Source organism: Ictidomys tridecemlineatus, chromosome 3 (genome assembly GCF_052094955.1).
Source record: "Ictidomys tridecemlineatus isolate mIctTri1 chromosome 3, mIctTri1.hap1, whole genome shotgun sequence".
Lineage (NCBI taxonomy): Eukaryota > Metazoa > Chordata > Mammalia > Rodentia > Sciuridae > Ictidomys > Ictidomys tridecemlineatus.
Window position 1 is genome coordinate 88,242,168 of NC_135479.1, and position 24,698 is coordinate 88,266,865.

The 24,698-nt window shown below is 34.0% G+C and overlaps 1 protein-coding gene across 3 annotated transcripts in view; it reads right to left on the bottom strand.

Moving 5' to 3' along the window:
• The window catches only part of Xrn1 (5'-3' exoribonuclease 1), a 114,816-nt gene that overhangs the window by 14,445 nt on the left and 75,673 nt on the right, over positions 1 to 24,698 (bottom strand). For 2 of the 3 annotated variants that reach the window (XM_040269907.2, XM_005328037.5), the window contains 11 exons: positions 22,622 to 22,691; positions 20,731 to 20,938; positions 18,673 to 18,768; positions 15,590 to 15,698; positions 12,067 to 12,128; positions 10,002 to 10,124; positions 9,138 to 9,297; positions 7,015 to 7,196; positions 4,663 to 4,776; positions 4,466 to 4,568; positions 713 to 870 (listed from right to left, as the gene is read on the bottom strand). In XM_040269907.2, coding sequence (XP_040125841.1) covers positions 713 to 870; positions 4,466 to 4,568; positions 4,663 to 4,776; positions 7,015 to 7,196; positions 9,138 to 9,297; positions 10,002 to 10,124; positions 12,067 to 12,128; positions 15,590 to 15,698; positions 18,673 to 18,768; positions 20,731 to 20,938; positions 22,622 to 22,691 — 1,385 coding nt within the window. Of the gene's footprint in view, positions 1 to 712; positions 871 to 4,465; positions 4,569 to 4,662; positions 4,777 to 7,014; positions 7,197 to 9,137; positions 9,298 to 10,001; positions 10,125 to 12,066; positions 12,129 to 13,282; positions 13,408 to 15,589; positions 15,699 to 18,672; positions 18,769 to 20,730; positions 20,939 to 22,621; positions 22,692 to 24,698 lie in introns of those variants that run through there. The other variant, XM_078043445.1, reaches the window with a different exon arrangement.

Genomic DNA, 24,698 nt, shown 5'->3' on the forward strand with positions numbered 1-24,698 from the left:
CCAACAACTAACTTTTTTTTGCTAGGTACACTATAGGCCACATGGTAGGCACTTGCAGGGACAGTATGGCAGTGTATGCTGTGATCTCCTGGCTACAGCATGGCCAGCCTCAAGATGGCTCCGCTTCTGCTCTCTGCTTGCCAGTAAACAGCCAGCTTTCTTCAAGCACCAGTTTGCTGTGCAGTCAGTCACTAGTTCAGCTAAGTTTATATTGCTTTTCTGTTCTATAAGTTTTCTGTGCCAAATCTGTCAATTGTGTTTCTCTGTTTGTGCACCCCTTCCCTCTGAGGTGAACTGGCACTGCTGCTGAAACTGGCTTGGCTCCAATGTACTCTTCTTGGGCTTTGCTCACTGCACCCGAATTTCTAAGTCTTTAAGAGACTCAGCCCATCCATTATTGAATTTTAGTGAACTCCCTCTTTCACCCACCTTGCTGAGAAGCAGTACTTGAATCATGAGCCACGAGCAACTGGAAATACAGTCTTCCTCTAATCGGCCATCTTGAATCCTCTTTCTCTTATTTTTTTTTCTAGTGCTGAGGATTAAACCCAGGGACCCCTGCATAATGCTAGGCAAGTGCTCTACTTCTGAACTATACCCACAATCCCTAGAGCTGGATTTCTAGATCGCAATGAATAAGTAAAACAAATAAATGAATTTTTATTGACATTCTTTGAACATTTAAAAAAATAATTCTCTTTCTAGGCCTCACCTGCAGAGGTATGAACTGATTGTGCACTCCACCTGGCATTCCTCCAGCCATGGGTATGGTCCCAGAATGTGATGTATGATGGAAGGGCTTCCCAGGAACTGGCACTGGTGGTCCCCATGGCATTGAGCCAAAGAGATGAGGCGAAGGCATCATATTAGCTGTTAAAAATCACAGAAAATCTTTCTCTTAGTAAAATTAAAGCCCTGAAATTTAAGACATCTTGCTTCTAAACTCCCCCACTCCTTAGCAAAAGGCTTACACTTAATTAATGTTGTTTACATCATTCAACCTCAGGATCTCTTCTTAGGACTGCGAATTGTCTAAATAAATGAATGTATCTGGACTGCAAAGACCAATAGTACCATATGCTGACAGGAGCTGTAGGAATACCTGGAGTTAATTTTAAATAAATCTTGCCTGCCCTCAATGCTAAATTGTTTCCATAGTGCTCCCAGATTACAACAAAACCCCAAAAAGCTCAAATCCTAAAATCCTAAAATCTGATCTCTTTCATATGGTATGTAGAATCTTGCTTTTCTCTCTTCTAATGTTTGTATTTCAAGGATATTTTTGCTTTGGCTTCTTATTAGCAACACATTATATCAAAGATTCTGAAACCTGATTTATCTGTGTGAGCTACTTGGGGAGCTTGTGAAATAGACTCCTGGGCAGACTTACCAACTTGGACCTACTCAGTCAGACTTGGAAGGCTCAGGAATCTGTATTGCTAACAAGCTCCTCAGGTGATCTGTATGCAGATAGCACCAGTGCAACATATGGGAACTACCGCATTTACCAGTGACAAGACAACAGCACATTGCTACTAAAGAAGATATGAAATATGTTCAAAACCACCTTCTCAGAGAGATAACAAAGCACTTATATTTTAATTAAAATGCAGATACTTGAGAAAAATATTTCCCCTCAGCAGAGAAAAATTGCAGTATATATCAGTGTTGTGAATTATACATACACAAGTACTAGATGCAGAAAATTTTTATTTATTTATTTATTTATGCAATACTGGGCATTTTACTGCCGAGCTACATCCTCAGCCCTTTAAAAATTTTTTAAAAAAATTTTGATAAGTTGCTAAGGATGGTCTTGAACTTCTGATTCTCTTACCTTAGCCTTCTAAGTAACTGAGATTGTAGGTGTGTGTTGCCAGATGGTAAAGAAAATTTTAAAAAATGGTTGGGAAAACAGCTCAGTGCTAAAGTGTTTGCCTAGCATGTGTGAAGCCATGGATTCAATTCCAAGCACACACACACACAAAAAAAAAACCAAAAAATAAAACAATGTTAACCTTATGCAAAGTTTTGCTTCATAATTTCTCCAACAAATCACTGATATAAATGTATTTTTCTCCATATTTTTAATTTACTTTTTTGTTTGTTTTGTTTTTGAGCAGTACTGAGGATTGAACTCAGAGTCACTCTATCACTGAGCCACATTCTCAGCCCGGCCTCAAACTTGTGATTCTTCTGCCTCAGCCTCCAGAGTTGCTGCAATGACAGGCAAGCACCACCACCCGGCTACTGGATTCATTTTTTTTTTTTAAATATTCATTTTAATTTTAACATTTATTTATTTTTTCTTAGTTCTCGGCGGACACAACATCTTCGTTTGTATGTGGTGCTGAGGATCGAACCCGGGCCGCATGCACGCTAGGCGAGCGCGCTGCCGCTTGAGCCACATCCCCAGCCCTGGATTCATTTTTAAAAGTGAAGAATCAGTCAAAATTAATTCGATGAATTAACAGTGACATTAGTACACTGAGCCTTGATGAAAACATTGTTTATACAGTCAAAGGAATATCTGTGTAGTATAGTAACAAAACCATGGGCTTTGAAAACAGTCAAGCTTGTACTTGGAATAACAATTCTGCTACTTAGTAATTATGACCTTAGAGAAGTACTTTTTAACAAAGATCAATGTATTACATATACACTGTACTTCACATAAATTTTCAACATAAAACAATAGGCACATGTTCTACTCCAGGTTTAATTAAGTTTAGATGTTCATTTCCATACTGCTCAATACTGCTTATGCTCCTAATGAGTAATTTATCAATTTTAAGCATTTTTAGAACTATTGACTGGCTATATATAGATCAAAATTCAGTTCTTTTGCATTACCCCTCACTACTTGCCCTGTCCTCCTAATATATGTATATATTTGCTTAATAAAGTGTTTATGATACATAATTGTTTAAATTTTGTCACTGCAAATCAAGATTGTCTGATTATGTTTCTTTTCTTGTAAAACTTTATATTCTGGTTGGAAATTATCTTTTAAAAGTTGCTTAGTCTTTTTTGTATCTATTTTTAATGTTTTTTCAAATGTTGCCTGGCTAGCAGATAATCTGCCTTACTTGCCAAGACTTCCTTCTGCTTCCCAGTTGGAAGTAGTTACTTTCTAGACTTGTTAAGCAGCCGGCATCCTTACATCCTTTACTTGAGTATATCAGATCTATAGATCTGCAACTTTTTCTTTTGGTCTCATGGTTTTCTTCTTTCTAAAATTATTGCTTTGTTTGCTAAAACAGGTAATCCAGTAACTTTTTCATTTTTATTTTTCTGGTACTAGGGTGCTCTATTATTGAGCTACATTCCTAGTGAGAAAGGTCTTGCTAAGTTGTGCAGGCTGGTCTCAAACTTGTGATCCTTCTGCCTTAGCCTCTTGACTCACTGGGATTACAATGTGTACCACTGTGCTTAGTTCCAGTAACTTCTTAAGAAAGGGTACATAGGAAATAAAATAAATTTATATGTCTGAAAATGCCTTTACTTTTGCACTAGATTTACTTTAGTTATGTAGAGAAATAGAAGATAATGGGGTCTTATCTTCCCTAGGTGCCTGCCCCCCATTGTGAATTAGAACCCGCATATCAAAGAAAAAAATCTGGCTTTTGGTTCTTTGGGATTGGCTTTTTTCACTTAGCCTAATATTCTCTAGCTCTCTCCATGGACCAGAAAATGCCACAATGTTGTTCTTCTTTAAGGCTGAGTAATAATCCATTGTGTATGTAGCACATTTTTTTTAACCATTCATCTGCTGAAGGGTACCTAGGTTGGTTCCAGAGCTTAGCTATTGTCAGCTGAGCTGCTATAAATATTGATGTTGCCATGTCATTACAGTATGTTGATTTTAAGTCTTTTGTGTATAAACTGAGGAGTGGAATAATTGGGTCAAATGTTTCTGAGGACTCTCTGTACTGCTTTCTAGAGTGGTTGCACTAATTTTTAGTCCCACCAGCAAAGTATAAGTGTATCTTTTCCCCTACATCCACACCAACATTTATTTTTTCATATATTTGTTGTTCAATTTTTCTCCATTTACAATGATATTAGCCTTTGGTTTAGTGTATATATCTTTTACAATGTTGAGGTATGTTTCTAATATCCCTAGTTTTTCTAGTGTTTTGAGCATGAATGGGTGCTATATTTTGTCAAATGCTTTTTCAGTATTTATTGAGATGATCATGTCTTTAAGTCTATTGACATGATGAATTATATTTACTGATTACCATATGTTGAACCAAGCTTGCACCCCTGGGATGAACCCTCTTTTTAATATGTTTTTGTATTTAATTTGCCAGAATTTTATTGAGAATTTCTGCATCTATTCTTCTTTATTCCTAGACATCTTAGTATATATTTTTTTAATTAAAAAAAAAAAAGCTTCTTAAAAGAACTTAGTAAAAACAACAACTCAGAGGTAAAGACTTACAGAAGCAAAATATCTTACCAGTAGGTTGGGGAAAGACTGGAGGTATGGTTCCAGCTGGTACAGCGGGAGGATAATTTGGAAATATTGGTGGAGGCAAAGAAAAATTCACTCCTAAAGAGCCCTGTGAAATATTTAAAAGTTATAAGACAGTAAAACAAAATGTTTGTATGGAAACTAATTAAAAATTCAGTAGAGAAGTCATGGACAGTTCTTACCAACTGTTGTAAAGCAAAAAGTGCAGCTTTCTCCTTGGCTTCATTTTCAGAGTGGCACTGTGGTCCGTGTACCAGTAGGCCATTAGATAATTTTACTTGGCAAACTGTCATTGTCTAAAAAAAGAGAATACAGATGTTGATGAAACTATTTTAAGAAGTCTAACTCCTCTCCCAAAGCTTAGTCTAAATAAGTGGGATAATTTCATACAACAACCTGTAAAAGAGAATAAGGAATTCAAAAAAGGACTATTAGTTTAAGTGCTGAGTTTCCAGGCAAAAATTTTATAACTGTTGCTTTATCTTTTAATGTTTCAAAGCAAATATTCTCTGGGCCATGTATGTAGGATGAGCCTAGGATAAGGTAGGAGGATGGCATGAGCCTAGGAATGGAGACCAGTCTGGGCAACGCAGCAAGACAGGAAGAAACAACAATAAACTAAGATGGCACAAGGGTCAAGTATTGTGATGCAAACAAAAGCCAGCAAAACCTTTTTTGTATGTTGAGAATTAGAAATTATGAAATAAAATTTTGCTGAAACATGGTTGCATTAAAAATATTGGTGCATATGATTACTTTTACAACACTAAAACTGAAGAATTGGGAAGTTGTGACAGTGGCCCTCAGACCCACAAGGACTAATATATTTATTGTGTCTTTATAGGAAATTTTTGCTGAATCATGCTTTAAACTATCTTTTAATTAGCTGACGGTTTGCTGATATGAATTCACTGCCCAAAGTTAAAAGACTCAGGGGTTCTAATTTTATATTTTGATCCTTCTGCCTCAAACTCTTGAGTTTCTGGGATAACAGGTATGCACCACCACGCCCAGCTATACTTCAAGATTTATAAAGATTTATTTTTTAAATTCTATTTCTTTCAGGGTCTGGATATGAAACTTGGCAGTTGAAAGCTTATCTAAGATATAAAAGGCCCCAAGTCCAATCTGTACCCAGAAGAAGTCTTTTTCTTTTTTTCAAAAGGTATTAATTTATACATTATTGGTTTAATTCTTTGTTTTTCCTTCTATAACTTTTTTTTATTGTGGTAAGATAATACAACATAATATTTACTATCTTAACCATTTTTAAGTATATGATTCAGTGGTATTAAATATATTTATAATGTTATGCTATATATCACCACTGCCCATCTCCACAGCTCTTCATTTTGTAATGCTGAAATTCTCTACCCTATCCTATTTTAACTCCATATTTCCTCCTCTATCCAACTGGTGTTAACCACTGTTTAAGTATCTCATACAGATAGAATCATATACTGTTTGTCTTTTTGTAACTGGCTTATTTCCTTTAGGTTAATGTCCTCAAAAGTTCATCCGTGTTGTAGTATATGTCAGAATTTCCTTCATTTTTAAGGCTAAAGAACATCTCATTGTGGGGCTGGGGATGTGGCTCAAGCGATAGTGCGCTCGCCTGGCATGCGTGCAGCCCTGGTTCGCTCCTCAGAACCACATACAAACAAAGATATTGTGTCTGCTGAAAACTAAAAAAATAAATATTAAAAAATTCTCTCTCTCTCTTAAAAAAAAAAAAAAAAGTGGCACATGCCTGTAATGCCAGGGTCTGGGAAGGCGGAGGCAGGAGGATCAAAAGCCAGCCTCAGCAAAAGCGAGGCACTAAGCAACTTGGTGAGACCCTATCTCTAAATAAAATACAAAATAGGGCTGGGCTTGTGGCTCAGTGGCGGAATACCTCCAAGTTCAATCCCCAGCAATCACCCCCACCTCAAGGAAGAATACCCCATTGTTTGGATATACTACATTTTGTTTATTCATTCATCCCTTGAACACTTCCACATTTTAGCTATTGTGAATAAAGCTGTTATGGATGTAGTTGTACAAATATCTGTTCAAGACTCTTTTAAATTCTTTACAGCATATGCTGAAGCTGGCTTTTGAATTCGTGATCCTCCTGCATTAGCCTCCTGAGCTGCTGGGATTATAGACATGTGCTATTGCGCCTGGCTGTTTTAATTTCTAATATGATAAATATAAATGTAACTTACTCCAACAAAAATGCTTTGGGTTCCTTAAAAAAAAAAAAAGGGAGTTTCAGAGACTAAAAAGTTTGAAAATTGTTGCAAAGACCAAGATCTCTACCAAGTTCTATCAGTCTAAAGAATTTCATAGGACACTTGCTGCCCAGGTTCCTTTCTGTAAACTTGTGTTTGGGTTCTAGTTATGTAAAAATAGAATAACCAGAGTGAGAACCAGAAATTTGCTGTTCATATTTTAAATTTTAAAAGTTCCATTACTTTTTTTTCTAGCCAAAGATTTTCAGACAATATATTTAAGTTCTGTGTTTAAAAATTTATACAGATGGAATACTATACCTGAGGTGTTCTCAGAAAGGAGAAATCTGGTTGTGGCATTCCAATAAGGGAGCAAATTCGAGAAAGTTCAGTTACTGGAGTGGGCACAGGAGGGATCTGGCCAGGAACAGGCCAACACACATTGTCCACAGATGGAACATTATGGTACTCATTAGCACTATGAGGCTTGTTCATATAAGATGCTACCAAAAATAAAAAATGGACAAATATATTAATAAAATACCTCAAATTATGCAATTACTGTATTTATAGTAGATCATATAGGAAAATGCTAAATATTTAAAGAAATGAATCTCCCAAGAAGCAAATATAAACTATTTAGTATTGCTTAAAATTATTGAAACTTTAATAAAAAGTTTTTAGATGATTATAATTGATTAATGATAAGTCATTAAGATAAAAATTTAAAAATAAGTAGTTAATTTCTCCAAATTAAAATCTTGAGCAACTAATGACTTTATGGTATGGTTACTGGTAAAAATCAAAGCAAATGACTTTCGTGAGCAGATCTACAATTAATGCTTAAGTTTTAAGGCTTTGCCTTCGATCTAATTCTTGAAATTTTACCATACATTCCGAGATACATAGAACAAGAATTTAAATTTTTTTTTGTGTGGTACAGGGATTTGAATTCAGGGGCTATACCCTTGTTCTTTTTATCTTTTGAGACAGAGTCTCAATAAATTGCCAAGACTGTTTCTTCTGCCTCAGTCTCCAGAGTTGCTAGGATTACAGGAGTATATCACTGCACCTGACTGGAAGAATGTTTTGGATGCTTCAAAATGATTCTTCTTACAAGGTTTTTGAAATTAAATCTTTTAATTATGTTTTTATATAGATGACTAAAACATTTTGAACATTCATATTCTTCACTAATACCTTGGTAAAGAATTAATCTAATTTTCTACTACAGAATATAAAAAGATATTACAGGGCTTCCCCAAAGTCACAGAGCCAGTTACTTCTGTAACGCTGGCTGGATTCTAAACTATTAGATTCTTGGGTCCAATTTCACTATATTGAAATTAGTAAAATTTACCATTTTGGACATTGGGACTATTTTTACTCAATTTTATTTTAAAATTTTATTTTGCTGTATTTCAGGAGCATATCATCACTTGATAATTACTAGTTTTCTAGTAGCTTTAGAAAATTTTAATCAGTTATAGCAATATTCACTGGAGTAAACACAGAGCTAGACTTTGCTTTTGTTTTAGATTTTGATCTTTAATAAATCCAGAATTAGGGCTGGGGTTGTGGCTCAAGTGGTGGAGCACTTCGTACCACACCTGAGGCACTGGATTCAATCCTTAGCACCACATAAAAATAAAACAAAGATATTGTGTCCACCTAAAACTGAAAAATAAATATTAAAAAAATAAATCCAGAATTGATTATTCAAAAATATTTTTTATTTTTCTGGGAAACTTTTGTGTTAAGTCATTCTTCCTGGTAGCCTTTGGAAGATAATTACATAGATAAAATACTCATGTTTAAATGACACAGAGAGTAGGGACAACGATGATTATTTATTGAAATGTAGCTATATACCACATATTATGCTACGGGTTTTAGAGATTTTAAGATAATCACCTACTCTTCATAGTCTACCTCCATTAATAATTTTAAATTCATTTAATTTTTTTTTCTTATTTATACTGGACAAATTATTTTAACATAATTCTAATACCAATTATTGGCACCTGTAATGTGTCAAGTCTTTATTGCCTTATATGTTATGTAATTATTATACTAATTATTTGCAGTATGTTATCATTTATAAAAAGGAAAAAGGAGTTTTAGAAAAGTTAAATAATGTATTTAAATTACATAGACACTTTTAAATTATTGAGGAAAAAAAGCCAGAATGTGAAAAACTTTTCAAGGTTTAGGCATCTATAGAATGAGAAACTGTAATAGTACAATTTAAGACATCATAAGAAGACTTAGGGATTGTATAGTTTTGGTTACACAATTACATTTTTAGATAAATGACACAAGTAAAAATTATACTCTTAAGAAAATAGTTTTATCTTTTAAAAAAACAAATGATAAAAAGAAATAAGTGAACTGACTTTCTGGGAATGCTATTGATTATTAGTAGTAGTACTCAGTTTACTTACCTAATTTCTTATTTTGTTTAGGTTGTGAGGACAGTACATATTCATCTCTTTTATTAGAGGAAACAGTGGCTTCATTACCAAACTTTTTCATTTCATTCTTACGGTCCATTGTGTCAGAAGCATCAATTTTTAGAATTTCTTTAAGCATTCGTGTTCCCTTCTTTTTTGAAAATCATTCATATGGAGATGGTGGGGATGGAAAGAGGAGAGTTAACATTAGGTTCATACAGTTTATCTTTCTTTTTGATTTTTTTTTTCAATATTAGGGCTCAAACCCAGAGCCTGGTGCATGGTAGGCAAGCCCTCTACCACAGAGATGTATCTCCAGCCCTTGATCTTTCTTTTGAAGAGTTCCACTGTTAAACTTCAGAGGCTAAGGCAGGAGAATCACAAGTTCAAGGCTAGTCTGAGCAACTTAGCAAGATCCTGTCTCAAAATATAAATTGAAAAGGACTGGAGATGTAGTTTATTGGTAAATACCACTTCTGGGTTTAATCCCCAATTCTCCGTGTATCCCCCAAATTAATATGCTAACTACATTTATATAGAGAGCAAGGCAAAGCAATAGTGGAGAGCTGAAAAGAAATTAGATTCCAGGTATAGAAACAATATTTATTGTTCTGCTTAATCTTAGCCTAGCCACTTAGAAGCAATGTTTGAAAATCAGGAACTTTTTTCTAACAGGAAAAAAGAGAAAGATGGCTAAATTGTCCAAGGCAGCCTGTTTTTCCTCACAGGATACTAATACAGATGCACTACCAGCAACCTACATGAGGGAAAAGTATTTGATGAGCCACATGGGGTATGTATACATGGCTAGTAGTAGAGAAATTACCATAGTACAAAAAACTATAGGATACAAACCATAGCAAATGATTGTGGTGACAAATGCTCTTCATTTGAAGGTTCTCCATGATGGGATGACTGTGCTTCGTTTTCTTTGGATATATTCAATGACGCCAAAAAGTTCTCAATTCCAGAGTTAAGCTAAGAAGAACAAATATATGTGGATGAAGATGAAAGTAGAAGGATATAGCAAAAGCTATGAGTTTTATGCTCAAAACTGGTAATTAAAATTTCACTCAATCATCTTCCCAGGTGTTAAACTTTGGGAAGAGAAACTAAATAAATATCTTTTTTCTTATCAATAGCATTTGGATAACCAGTCATAACCTTTTGCTTTCTTGAGACTTCTGGACATTCATTTCTTTTCAATAGCTTAATATTACATTTGGTAGGCCCTCCAAAAGTCTATAAAAAAGTAAGAATGAACTTTCTGTGCAAATAAATTTTATTTGCTACTTATTAATATTCATTTAGAATGGCTACAAATTTTTATGTGCTGCTTTCCTTTTCATATCATAAGGAAAAAAAGAGGCCTGTAAACTTGGATGGGAAAAAATGATTTCTCTTCATTAATATCTAAATGAGATTTAGCATTTCTTTCAATCATGAACATAGGCCATAAACCACTTATATGGATGGCATGTTTGCATCCTCCTCAAATTGCTATGTTGAAACTCTAACTCCCAATGAGTATTAGGATGTGGGGCCTTCAGGAGGTTAGGTTTAGATGAGGTCATAAGTGTAGAGCCCCCATAAAGAGATTAGTGTTTCTTATAAGATGACAAAGAGAACAGAGCTCTTTCTTTCTACCATATTAGAATTTAAGAAGAGAGATTATTTGCAAGCCAGGAAAAAAGCCCTCACTAGATCCTAATTGTATTTCAAAATTGCAAGTATTTCTTTCAAACCTTTTAAACGTTAAAAACATCATTCTGCCAATGCTTTCATCTTGGACTTCCCAGCCAAGGAAAATAAATGTTTGTTTTTTTTAAGCCACCAAGTCTATGGTTATTTTTGTTATAGCAATCCAAATTGACCAAGAAAACTATGATAGCAGTGATTTTAATTGTATTTTAGAATAGTGATTTTCATTCAAATCTTGTGTTTTATTTTAGCATTAAAATATTATACAGGGAATAATAATGGTTTTTACCAAAAGTCCATAGGCTTCACTATCGTACAAATTTTTTTTCAGTATTTTTTAACAGAAGGATATCACAGCAAAAGAGTTTTGAAATAAAAAGACATTAAAAGTCAGAAAAGTAAACTATTTACTGGTATCTACATGTTAATGGATTCTAGTTACTGAAAATATGATACTTGTCAAACTTTCTAGGATTTTTTTTTAATAAATTTAATAGATTACCAGCTTATAAAAGTTTTTTGTTTTTGCTTTTTGTGGTGCTGGGTATCAGACCCAAAGTCTTGCATATGCTAAGGAAGTATTCTACAACTGACCTATATCCCCAGGCTGAGATGAAGTTTTTGAAAATATGTATTAAAATATAATGTGCACGCAGAGTGTAAATATCATATACATACATGTCAAATTCTTTGATTATAAAATGTATACATGCTTTTTATCAAATGCCAGGGAATATATAACATAAAACAAATGATCTCAGTTTCCCCCACACCAATCTAATTCCACAAAATTTATACCCTGCTAAGTTTTATATGTTGTTCCTTCCATATACTATCAATGCATACACAAATATATATTTCCACATGTTTTATACATATACATATAGATCTATGTATGTATATATAAATTATATATATTGAGAGAGCCTATAAATGATCAATATTTTTATCTTCATTTTTAAAATGAAGAAATTGAGGTTGTGAGGTAAAAACTCCTCAAGGCCACCCAACTACTACATGGAAAAATCAGGATGTCAGGTTCCCTAGTTCCAAATTCTGCATTCCAACTGTTCAACCTTCCATTCAAGTGACCATTAACCTATATTTCAACAATCTTCCTGCCATACACCCTGTAGATTTGGTTGAAAAAGTCACAAAATTTAGGCAGATGCCATAGAGTTATCAACTGCATAAAGAAATTTGACTTTAGGAAGCTTACCTGCTTATTGGATGTTTTTTGTGACCTACACTCAGTTTTAGGACTCTTACACTCTTCTTTAACTAGAGACAAGAAAACAGAAATTTTGGTAAATGAAAGAGCTCACTCAACAACAATTAAATTTACCAAACATTTACCATGGCAAGGAACTGTTCATAATTCAGAGAATTTACTTTAAATTCAGAGAAATTAAGACTAATTTAAAGGATTTTATAATCTAGGGAAGGATAGAAGAGATATTTGCAGACAATAATAAGGGAAAAGGAAAGTGGCATCTGAATTAAACCTTTAAGGATGGTAGATTTCCAAAGGGAGCATAGGAATCTAAGTATTCCAGGCAGAAGGAATAGTGGAAGAAGAGCAGAAAGCAAGGAGTGCGTTACGGAACTCTAAACAAACCAGTTCCACTGGTAGATAAGGAGTATAAAAAGAGCTGAATGGAACTAAAAGCAGCAGGTTAGAGCCATATCTGCAATTAAAATTGGTAGGGTAAGCAATCAGAAAAGTTTTGAGGAGGTAGTAATGTGATCAGAATTGTGTTTTAGTAAGATTAAAATTAGCCTATTAGCTAGACAGAAGAATAAGAGACAAATTAGCTATTTTAATATTCCTGTTAATGGGAAAGTTGGAGAGATGGTAGGAAAATTAAAATTTGAAAGATTATATGATTTAACAAACAAAAGTATGTAAAGATGAAGGAGATGAGGACAAGAGGCAAGAAAAGCATAATTTGTAATCAATACATACAATTCTATAATTTTGAATATACTGGATTATATAGATGTACTGTAACATATTTATACCACTTTCTTATCACTGGATGTTTATAAAGCCAATCTGGGGAGGGTCAAAGGCAGTTGGGGAGAAAAGAGAAAATAAGAAGGGAAGGAAGGGAAATAAGGAGGAAAGAGAGATGGAGGAAAGAAGCAGGGAGAGGGAAAGGGAGAGGACAAGAGATGACAGGAGGGAAAGGAGAGTGAGAGAGACAGGAAGGGCAATGCCTTGGCTAAGTACTGAAGTCATGACCCACCAAATACAGAGAACTCCTCAGCACAGATTGGGAGGCTTACTGGTTCCAGATATTAAGGAATGTTAAATAAAACTTACAGAAGGCCATTGTTTTGGGCCAAGATCCTGCACTAGACCCTAAAAGGTCAGACTAAAAATCAAAATGGAATCAATTCGACTAAAAGTCAAACAAAGTTGAGTTGTTAACTTGCCTTCTGAGAACTCAGGAGAAAGAACAACTAAATTTTCCCAATAGGCCAGTTTCAACAGGCATGAGAACAAAGTTCCTTGATGTTAGCCAGTTACTTTTCCATTGTTCTGTCTTCATGTCTACTACATAAGGAAAGTATCTTAAAATGATCAGTCCACTTTTTAGTCTTTGTTTCTACTTTCTTTAGCTTTTTCCCATCTATAAAACCAACTTCTTCTGCTCAGGCCATGGGAACACTTACTCTAAGCAATGAGGTGTTGCTCAATTCTACAGTGGCAAACAAAGCCAATTAAGACATTTACTTATTTATTTACTTGATTGATTGCAGTACTGGGACTGAAACTAGGGGTACTCTTACCAGTGAGCTACACCCCCAGTCCTTTCTTAAAATGAAATTTTGAGAAAGGGTATTATTCGTAAGTCCGTGTCCAGATGAATTGTATCAAACATTTAAAGTAACACTAATACTTCTCAAACTCTTCCAAAAAAATACATAAGGAGGGCTCATTTCTCAACTCATTGTATGAGCTCAGTACTACCGTGATAACAAAATCAAAGCCATCCCAAGAAAAGAAAATTACAGACAACATCATTTATGAATATGCATGTAAAAAAGAACTTTAAAAAACTACCAAATCAAATCCTGCAGCACATAAAAAGGATTTATACTGTGGCTTAGTTGGATTTATCTCAAGAATGCAAAGTTTGTTAAACATATGAAATATAATCAGTGGAATACACCATATAAGCTGAATAAAGAACAGATCATCTCAGTAGATACAGAATAGCACTTGAGGGCTGAGGGGTTTAAGCACAATGGTTAGCACACACATGTGAGACCCTGTGTTCTATTCTCATTACTATAAAGATAAGAAAAAAATAATAAAAAAGAAAAGAAAGAAAGGAAGGCAGGCAAAACCAACCAACCAACCAACCAACAAACAAAAAACCCCAAACAACAACAACAAAAATGTGTTTGAGGGGCCTAGGATATAGCTCAGTAGTAGAGTGCTTGCTTAGCAAGCATGAAGTTGTGGGTTTAGTCCCCAGCACTGCAAAATAAATAAACAGACAAATAACCCAATTAAAAAATTAACTAAGCATTTGAACAGATCTCTAAAAAAGATATGATAGTTAAATAAGCACATGAATATCTGCTCAACGTTATTAGTCATTAATGAATTGTAAATGAGAATCCAAGGAGATCCTACTTCACATGTACCAGGATGGTTATCATCAAACAAATGGACAATAACAAGTGTTGTGATCAGGCTGGATGTTTACATATGGAAGGCAAATGTAAATGGTATAGCCACTTTGGTATAGCAACTTTGGAAAAAAGTTTGGTAGTACCACAGAAAGTTAAGCACAGAGTTACCATATGACACAGTACTAGAAGTAGAAGAATTAGAAGTAATTCTCAAGAGAATTACAAATATATGTTCTCAAAAAAAATGGTACACATATATTCACAGCAGCATTATTCATCATATCTCCAAATATGGCAACAGATGAACGGAAAAATAAGTGGTATTCACACAGTGGAATATTATTCGGTCATAAAAGGAATGAAGTACTTATGGATACAGGCTATAACATGAAAGGACCTTAAAGGTCATGTTTTCTATTTTTTTTTTTTTTGGGGTACTAGGGTCTGAATCCAGGGGTGTTTAATCACTGAGATACATTCCCATTCCCATCCTTTATTTTATTTTATTTTTTACTTTGAAACAGGGTTTTGCTAAGTTGCTTAGGGCCTCCCTAAGTTGAGGAGGTTGATCTCAAATCTGCAATTCTCCTGCCTAAGCCTTCTGAGTAGCTGGGATTACAGGTGTGTGCCACCACACTCAGCTTTTGCTTTTATTTATATGAAACATACAGAATACGTAAATCCACACTAAATAAATTAGAGGTTGTGAGGGCCTAGAAGAGTATTATTATTAGTGAGTATGATGTTTCTTTTTGGGGTGATTAAAATGTTTTAAATTTAGATAGTGGTATTGATTGCACAACTTTGTAAAAACATAAAAAACAAAAAACACTGATTGTATACTTTAAAGGATGAATTTGTTTTATGGTATGGGAAGTATACCTCAAAGCTGTTCTTTTTTTTTTTTTTTTTTTTTTAAAAAAAAAGAAAGCAGGTGAGGCTGGGATTGTAGTTTAGTGGTAGAGCACTTGCCTAGCATGTGTGAGGCACTCGGTTTGATCCTCAGCACCACATAAAAATGAATAAGTATACAATTTGATGTTAAAAAAAGAAACAGATAATATACAAGTAAACCTTTCTAATTTAAAACTTACATTTTCTGTGAGGGTCATGTTTCCTTTGTTGGTATTTAATACTGTTGTCATTAAAGCCAGATTTATGCTGTTGAGTTACTTGACTTATTTCTTGAGGTAGAACTGCACCCTGTAAGTTAAAATGCTTAAGAATAAGTTAAATAAATCTTAATATTATAACTATTACTTTTCCTCAACTTTTAATTAATAATTACTTTATTATTTTAATAAAAATTACATAGTTCCTTAGGAAAAAAGTAAGATAGAAAAGCAAACAGAATTTAAAAAACTATCCAAAATTCACCACCAGCAATAAAAATAATTTACATAATGCTCATCACTGAAAACATTTCTCCAGGCATCAGTATGACAGCAAGACAAATAGAAAACAATCCTTTTATGAAAGTGCTATTTTCTTTTTTTTTAAAAGCCGTATTTTAATAGAATTAAACCAAATTTTGTTTTAAATTAAACACAGAAACTAAAGAAATATTAAACTTTAGGTAAATGTTTCTTTACAACAGAAATAGCAGCCTTTCTAGATGTGCTTTGGATTAATCCTACCTCTGGGGGAGGTGGGGGCAGGGAGTGAGCAGGAGAAGAAATAGCTCTGGACAAGAGCAAGGTAGTACAGGACCTGTGTTTGGGGCCTCCCTAAGTTGCTGAGGCTGGCCTTGAACTTGTGATCCTCCTGTCTCAGCCTACCAAATTGCTGGGATTATAAACTGGTGTCACTGAACTGGGCTCTTGCTAATTGTCTTAAGTACTGTAATGTCTTCCTATTATTTGACAATATCAATATTAATAAAAATAAGATAGTTGGGGAAGGAACATGAAATGGAATGCAAATTAACTAATATCTTCAATTTAAAATACATTTGAGCCAAGATGTAAGATTAACAATTCTTAGCAAAGAGGTAAGAGTCAAAGTCATTGGTCAAGCAATAAGGCAAAAAGGGGGAAAAAACTGTTGCTGAATTTAGAGGAACAGTTCCTAGTGAAAGGTTGGAAGAGCACAAGTTAAAAAAAAAATTTGAATAGAGCCAGGCATGGAGGCTTACACCTATAATCCCAATTATTTGAGAGACTGAGGCAAAAAGTTTGCAAGTTTGAGGGCAGCCTCAGTAACTTAGTAGGACCCTCAGCAAGTTAGTGAAACCCTGTCTGGAAATCTTAAAATAAAAAGGACTGGGGATGGAGCTCAGTGGTATAGCACCCCTGGATTCAATCTCCAGTACCAAAAAAACCAAAAACCAAAGTAGTTGCATAGATGGATATAGACTACAAGGCTCTCAGGGTAATATTTCCATCCACTTATCCATTCACTCATTCATTTTTAAGAGAAAAGTCTTGCTGTGTTTCTCAGACTGGCCATGAATTCTTTCTGGCCTAGGATAGTCTCCTGACTTAAGTAACTGATAGTAGCTGGGACCACAGGCTTGTTAGCACCTTGCTAACATTTCCTTTTAGAACAAAACTTCTTCAAAGAACTGCTCTAATTGCTGCCTCCACTTTCTCTTCCCCTTTCCCCATTGTTGTTGTTTTTTTTTTTTTTAAAGTCGTCCCCCGGCCCTCACCTCAATACTGTGGATTGAACCCAGGGGTGCTCTACCACTGAGTTACATCCTCAGCCCTTTTTGTTCTTTTATTTTGAGATACAGTCTTGCTAAATTGGCTTTAAACTGATAATCTTGCCTCAGCCTCTCCAGGTGCTGGGATTACAGGTGTGTACTACTGGTGTTCTCCCCTTCTCTCTTAAACACACTCCAGTTTTTTAGTCTCATCATATTACTGAAACTGCTCCTCAAGGTTCCCAATGAACTTCAGGTGCTAAATTCTATGGTCAATTCTCAGTTTTCATTTTTTTTTTTAAATTTTAGTATTAGGGATTAAATCCAGGGGGAGCTCACCATTAAGTTACATTCCCATGCTTTTTATTTTGAGACAGGGTCTCACTAAGTTGTTAAGGCTGGTTTCAAACTTGTGATCCTCCTGCTTCAGCCTCCTGAGTTGCTGGGATTAAAGGGCTATGCCACTGTGCCTGGTTTTCGTGTGTGTGTGTGTGTGTGTGTGTGTGTGTGTGTGTGTGTGTGTGTGTGTACATGCACATGTTTAAGATAGAACCCTGGGCCTCCAGATGTCAGGTAAATGCTCTACCTCTGAGCAAAATCCCCCGATTCCACCCTCACTTTTTATGCCTGTTTTACCATCACTTTTGCAATTTTGTCCTCTCTACCACGGATAATGCCACAGGACACTGAAACAGATGAGGTGCTTATGGTGCAGGCTAGTGGATTATAGACAGAACAATATTTTTGACCCCCACTAAGAAGTTAGGTTAGTAACTAGCAAAAAATTTAGCAGGAATTAACTCTTTGCCCTCTTCATTTCTTTGAGACTATTCTTTTAGCAGCATTTCTTTGCTCTTTTGTTGTTGTGCTGGGGAGTGAACTTAGGGCCTTATGAATGTTGGTAAGCTCTCTGAGCTATACACCCTCAGCCCTCTTTCATCTTCTTATTTTTATAAAGGAATATAAATTTGCTCATTCATATTTAACAAATCAACTTCTAGTGTAAGATTATACATTCAAGTGGAAAAAAATAAGTAATTGCCATTAAAACCTTTGTTGAATTTAAAATATAGCTACTGTGATTTTTTAAGTAGCTTTAAAAAAAATCCAAAACTGCTGGGTGTGGTAGCACATGCCTGTAATTCCAGCGACTTGTGAGACTGATATAGGAGGATCATGAGTTCAAAGTGAACCTCAGCAAAAGTGAGGTGGTAAGCAACTCAGTGAGACTCTGTCTCTAAATAAAGTATAAAATAGGGCTCAGAATGTGGCTCAGTGGTCAAGTGCCCTGAGTTCAATCCTTGGTACCATAAATAAATAAATAAATAAATAAATTCCAAAACTGACTTAAAAGAAAAATGTACTCTCACGCACCGGTCCTAAAATTTCATATCTAAAAATAATTACCAAAATTCATAATCAAAACTGTCTTTTTTCTATTTTAGTAGAAATTTTTAATTATTGCAAAGCTGAAAGAAAAATTTTAAAAAATCTTTTTAAAAACGAATTGTTCATCAAATAAAGAATACTAACCTTCTCTTGTATAGTTGGCTGGAACTGCTGAATTTTTCCAGATTCTTGTAAGGATTGCCAAATGTTGCAAAATTCATCATCATCTTTAATAGGTGCCTAGTGAAGCACAAACAATTTCTTAAGAAAATTAGACAGGACAAAAGTTCATATGAAATTATTTATTTATTAAAATTATTTAGTTGTAGGTTGGATATTTATTTTCATTATTTGAAATCCCTGAATTTTTGTTTTTTCTAGAGCTTAGCTCAGTAATTATGAAAGCATTCTATTAGAATGAAACTAGTCTTTTTAAATATGCAAATGTTTTGAACGGGTTTACTTAAAAAATAAAACATAAGAAAGACTATAAAAGATTATACTCGGGTACAACCAGTGATGTGATTTAAACCATATTTTTTAAATAAAAAAAGAAAACTAAGTCAAATTAAATTTCCATTTAATTTGTGTAAACTGTGAAAAACTGCTCTATTTGTGTAATATGAGTTAAATTGTATTCTGTTGCATATATAACAAATTAGAATAAATAAAATTAAAAAAAATTTTAAAAAAGATTATATTTGTGCTGGGGTTGTAGCATAGTAGTAGAGAGCTTGCCTACTATGTGTGGGGCATTGGGTTCGATCCTTAGCACCACATAAAAATAAATAAAATAAAGGTCCATCAACAACTAAAAAACAAAGATTATACTCAATATTTCACCAACAGTTTTTTTTCCTTCTAACATATTAGTATATAACCTCATTTATACAAACATCTAAAGATTTTGTTTTAAAAATTTCTATTTTATATAAAGTAATATCGGTAAATTTAGAAATTATCTATTAATTTATAAATTAGAAATAAATTTAAATTTGATTATTTATAATTCATAAATTATTAATTTATAATTAATTTAATTAAATTGATTCAATGCAGTTTAAGATTCTGAAAAAACTTGCTTCAAAATTTAATAACAGTTACCTATGCTCCTTGCAAGATTTTTGCTTGTGTTTCCTTTGTTACTATCAAATTATATGTTTTCCAAATAGTCTACATATATATGTATTATTTGGTTAAAAAAATGTGTTTAAGCCTAAAAATTGGGGCCATGAATTAAATACAGTTCAATGTTTCAGAAAAGATAACTCAGTTTTTGTGTCCAAAAAGATTAAGAAAATCATCCATGGGCTGGAGTCGTGACTCATGGTTGGAGCACTTGCTTAGCATGGATGAGGCACTGGGTTTGATCCTAAGCACCACATTTAAAAAAACAAAAAACCAAAACCCAAAAACACAAAGTTATTAAAAAGAAAAGAAAAGAAAAAGAAAATCATCCATGGATTACATGGTGGGAACTTAAAAACTGCTTTTGACATATGTAACTTCCCTTTGAACTTTTCAATTTCTATCATTCATAGAAGATAGCATAGGACATATAGATTATAAAAAAAATTTAAATGATAATTTAAAAAGTAAACATAAAAAACATACTCTCAAGTTCATTCTTTCAATTAATCTAGTTTTATTTTTTATATGTTTTTAAATTGTAGTTGGAAACAATACCTCTATTTTATTTATTTTTATATGGTGTTAAAGATTGAACCCAGTGCTTCACACGTGCTAGGCAAGTGTTCTACCAATGAGCTATGAATCTTGCCCTAATGTATTTTATTTTTAATAAAACTAATTTAATAGCAGCAGAATTAATTCTTCTTCCTTCTTTTCTTTCTTTTTTTTTTTTTTGGTGGTATAAGGATTAAACCCAGGGACCTTTTGCTTCCTAAGCAAAACCTCTACCACTAAGCTACATCTCCAGCCCTTAAAAATTTTATATTTTGAGACAGTCTCAATAAATTTCCCAGGCTGGCCTTGAACTTGTGATCATCCTGACAGTCTCTGGATGAGCTGAGTAATAGCATTCTTCATTAGCCTACTATTTTAAAACAACTTTGAAATTGATTTGAACTACACTTTTTAAATAAAAAAGGAAAACTAAGTCAAATTAAATTTCCATTTAGAAAGTCTGCAATGATTTGTGATTTTGTAAAGAAGATGGAGAGAAGTTAAACACTGACTTACTTGAGTAGGAACAAAAAGTGACTGAGGAGAATGGTTGAGGCCTCCTAAATGTGAGGCAGAAACTGATATATTTGGGCTATAGTGATTCACAGCTGGCTGTGGTTTTACAATGGCTGTCAACTTCTGATTTCCTGTTTCAGAGCGACTCCCATGAGAAAGGTTCACCAAGGCACTTGTTGGTAGTCGATAACCTCTACCAGGTGAGCACCTAAAAGTAAAATGGTTTATCAGGATCAAAAGGAAACAATACTAAATATGCTAGGGAGAAGAATCAAATAATTTGGGGGTAGACAATCCATCATAAGAAGTAATAAACTGGATTATAGGCATGCACCGTCGTGCATGGCTCATTTTTACATTTTTAAAAAGATTTTGAGATAGAGTCTTGCTAGGTTGCTGAGGCTGGCCTTGAACTTGTGAATTTCCTGCCTCAGCCTTTGTCACTGGGATTACAGGTGTGTGTTACCACACCAAGCAAAAGTATATAGTTCTTTTATAAGACACTTTTTTAACTGTAAGGTTGCTATAAAATACCAATTTTAATGAGAACTACACTTAGCAAAGATTCCATATTATTCCATATAAAATCAGTATTCTGCAGACAGTTAATCTTTTACATAGCCCTCTATCAGTCAAGCAATCCACTGCCCTTAACTAGGAGAGGGGAAAAAGACACTGGGAGGAAAAACCTAAAAACAGACTAAAACTATTTTCAAAGGTTAGTTGGCTAAAGTTACTAGTAATCAAACATTTTTATGAAAAATAAAATCAAATAAGGATCCAGATTCTGTTGCTGCATTTGAAGAGTACAGGCAGAAAGGTCTTTGGGCAGCAAGCATATTCAGGTTTCTTTTTCTTTTTTTGTGGTACTGGGGATCAACTGCAGGGCCAAGAGCATGCTAGGTTAGCACTCTACCACTGAGTTACATACCTAGACAATATCTGAGTTTTAAAATGATAATAATAGCATCTTGAAGGGAACCATTTAGAACAAAGATTGAAGATTGCGAGTTTATGCCAGGAAGTTAAATAAGAATAATTTAAAATTTTTAATTATCCAAAACAGAAGAGAAGAGGAAACTGAGCTAGATTCACTTTAGTCTTCTAGTTGATTTTAGAAGAGCAAAAGGAAAACTGTACAGGATTTTATTTTATCCTTATAATAACTTAGTGAAAGAGGATACTAACCTACCCAAGGTCAGTTTAAGTGAAAGAGCTCAGACTTTCTAATACACCATGGTGCCTTTATACCATCATGAGCTTTCCCATAAACTTTAAACTTTGAGTTAGAATGCTCTCCAAATGAATTCAAGTCTTACTTAAGTTAAATCAAAAACAATTCAAACCTAGGTCATTAAACATGTTACCTTCCTGTTCTATTGCTCTTTTCCTTCCTAGTCAGGTTTCTCAAGTGTTACCTTCATTTCCTGTCTCCACTCCACTTGCTATTCACACCTCAAACCACTCCAGTCAGGTCCACCACTCTACTGAAATATTTACAAGTCACTGAATTCAAGGGACATTTCTACTCCTCAAGTTACTTAACCATAAATATCCTTTGTTACATATGCTCTTTTTTTTTGTCTTTCTGAGCACTCTTCACTGTTCCTTCTTCTGCCAATTAACTATTATTTATTTTTCCTTCCACTCTCTTATTACATTTTAATTAAATAATTAATACTGTACTTAGTTGCTTCATTATCTCTCAATAAAATTCAAACTCTATAAGGGCAGAAAGCATGTCTGCCTTATTCACCATGATATACTGTGTAGTAAGTATGGTATCCTACATAAACTATGAACTAAACTGTGGACATACAAACAAATAATGTTAAATCCGAGGCCATGTTGACATAGTCACAAAATAAAATCATTATTTGGAAATACAAACCTTATTGTTAAGCCTCCAGGAAATTCTTCATCAAATAATACTTCAAATAGTACATCAGCTTCTCTATTAGCTGTTGAAGGAGAGAGAGAGACTAAAATCATATAATGAAAAATCATTGATAAGTTTTAGAGTGCTCAGAAGCTATGTTTGAAATCCATATAAAATATTCTGGATGTGAAGAATGACATATAACAATATAGTGCTTGAGAAGACCACTATACCCCAATTCCCAGCTAAGTAATCACTATCTTCAATTTGACAGTTATGATTGTTTTATATATATATATAAAACATTTTTTTTTTAGTGTTGGGTATCGAAACCAAGGTCTTGGGCTGCTAGGCAAGTGTTCTAACATTGAGCTAAAAGGCATTTCTTCATACTTTTACTACACGTGTACACATGTTAATGATATGTAGTGTATTGTTTTCTAAGTTTTGAAACATTATATATATGTTATCATAGACAATATATTCTTTTGTCTTCTCTGCAAATACCATGCTTTATCCGTTCCCCTGCTGAATGGATAAAGCATGGTATCTGCAGAGATGGAATACCGTGCATCTAGAAAACAGAATAAATGCAAAGACACATGAATGAATCTCACATGTGTAGATAATAGATAACAATGCTATTACAAACACTTCTATCACGAACATTGTATAAATCTTGTCCTTTAACCATATCCTTCCCTAGGTTAGAAGTGAAATTGCTAGCTGTAAAGAATGCACTTATTTATTTATTGGATATTGGGGATTAAATGCAAGGGTTCTGTACCACTGAGCTAGGTACCTAGTCCTTTCCTTCTTCTTCTTCTTCTTTTTTTTTTTTTAATTTTGAGGCTCCTGCCAAGGCTGACCTCAAACTTATGATCAGCCTCAGCCTCCTGAACTGCTAGGAATACAGTGAGCACCACTGTACCTGGTTGCATTTTTTTTTAAAAAACAGCTTTACTGAGGTATAAGTAACATGGGATAAACTGCCCATATTTAAAGAATACAATTTAATGAGTTTTAACATAAGGCATTAATTATGAAGCCATCATATATAACCATTCCTGAACTTTAGATTGGGCAAAGGGGAGGATGGGGAAGAATTATGAGGGCAGGAGTGATGGTGAAATGAGATGGACATCATTATCCTAGGCACATGTATGATGCATGAATGGTTCATCTCTACACTGTGTACAACCAGAGAATTGAAATTTTCTGCTACATTTGTGTACAATGAACTGAAATGCATCCTGCTATCATGTACAACTAAGTAGAACAAATAAAAAATAATAAATTGGAAAAAAAATCACTTCCCAAAGTTTCCTGTGTCCTTTTGTAATCCACACCCTCCTTCCCTGGGAAACCACTAAAAGTCTGCTGTCACAATAGGTTAATTTGTATTTCTAAAATTTTATATAAATAAAATCATATGTATTCCTCTTTTGTCTAGCTTCTTTCAGCATAATTATTTTGAATGTCATTCTCATTGTATGTATTAGTAGTTTTTTCTTTTTTATTGTTTGAGAAATATCTCATTGTACAGGTATCTAACAATTTATTTAACCACTCACCTGTTGATGCACATTTAGATTATTTCCAGTTTTTTGGTCATTATATACAAAGCTGCTTCAAAGACTCATGAATGAGACCTTGTTTTTGTTTAAGCCTTCATTTCCTTGGGTAAGCCTCTAGGGATGGAACAGCTGTGGAACAGCTGGGTTTTACTGTAGATGCATGTTTAATAGCTTTTTTAAAAACCTACTTTCCAAAGTGGCCGTATCATTTTATATCCCCACTGGCAATGTAGGAGAGTTGCAGTTACTCCACAATACTGCTAACAATTTTGTTTTGTTTTTACTGCTAATATTTAACATTAAATATTTTAATATTTAAAATTTTAATTTGTTATATGAGACAGCAGAATGCATTACAATTAAATTTTTTTTTGTACTGAGGTTTCGGGATTAAATCCAGGGCCTTGTGCATGGTAGGCAAGTACTCTACCACTAAGCTCCATCCTCAATTCTTCTTATGGATTTAATTTGTATTTCTTAATGACGAATGGTTTTGAGCATCTTTTCATGTT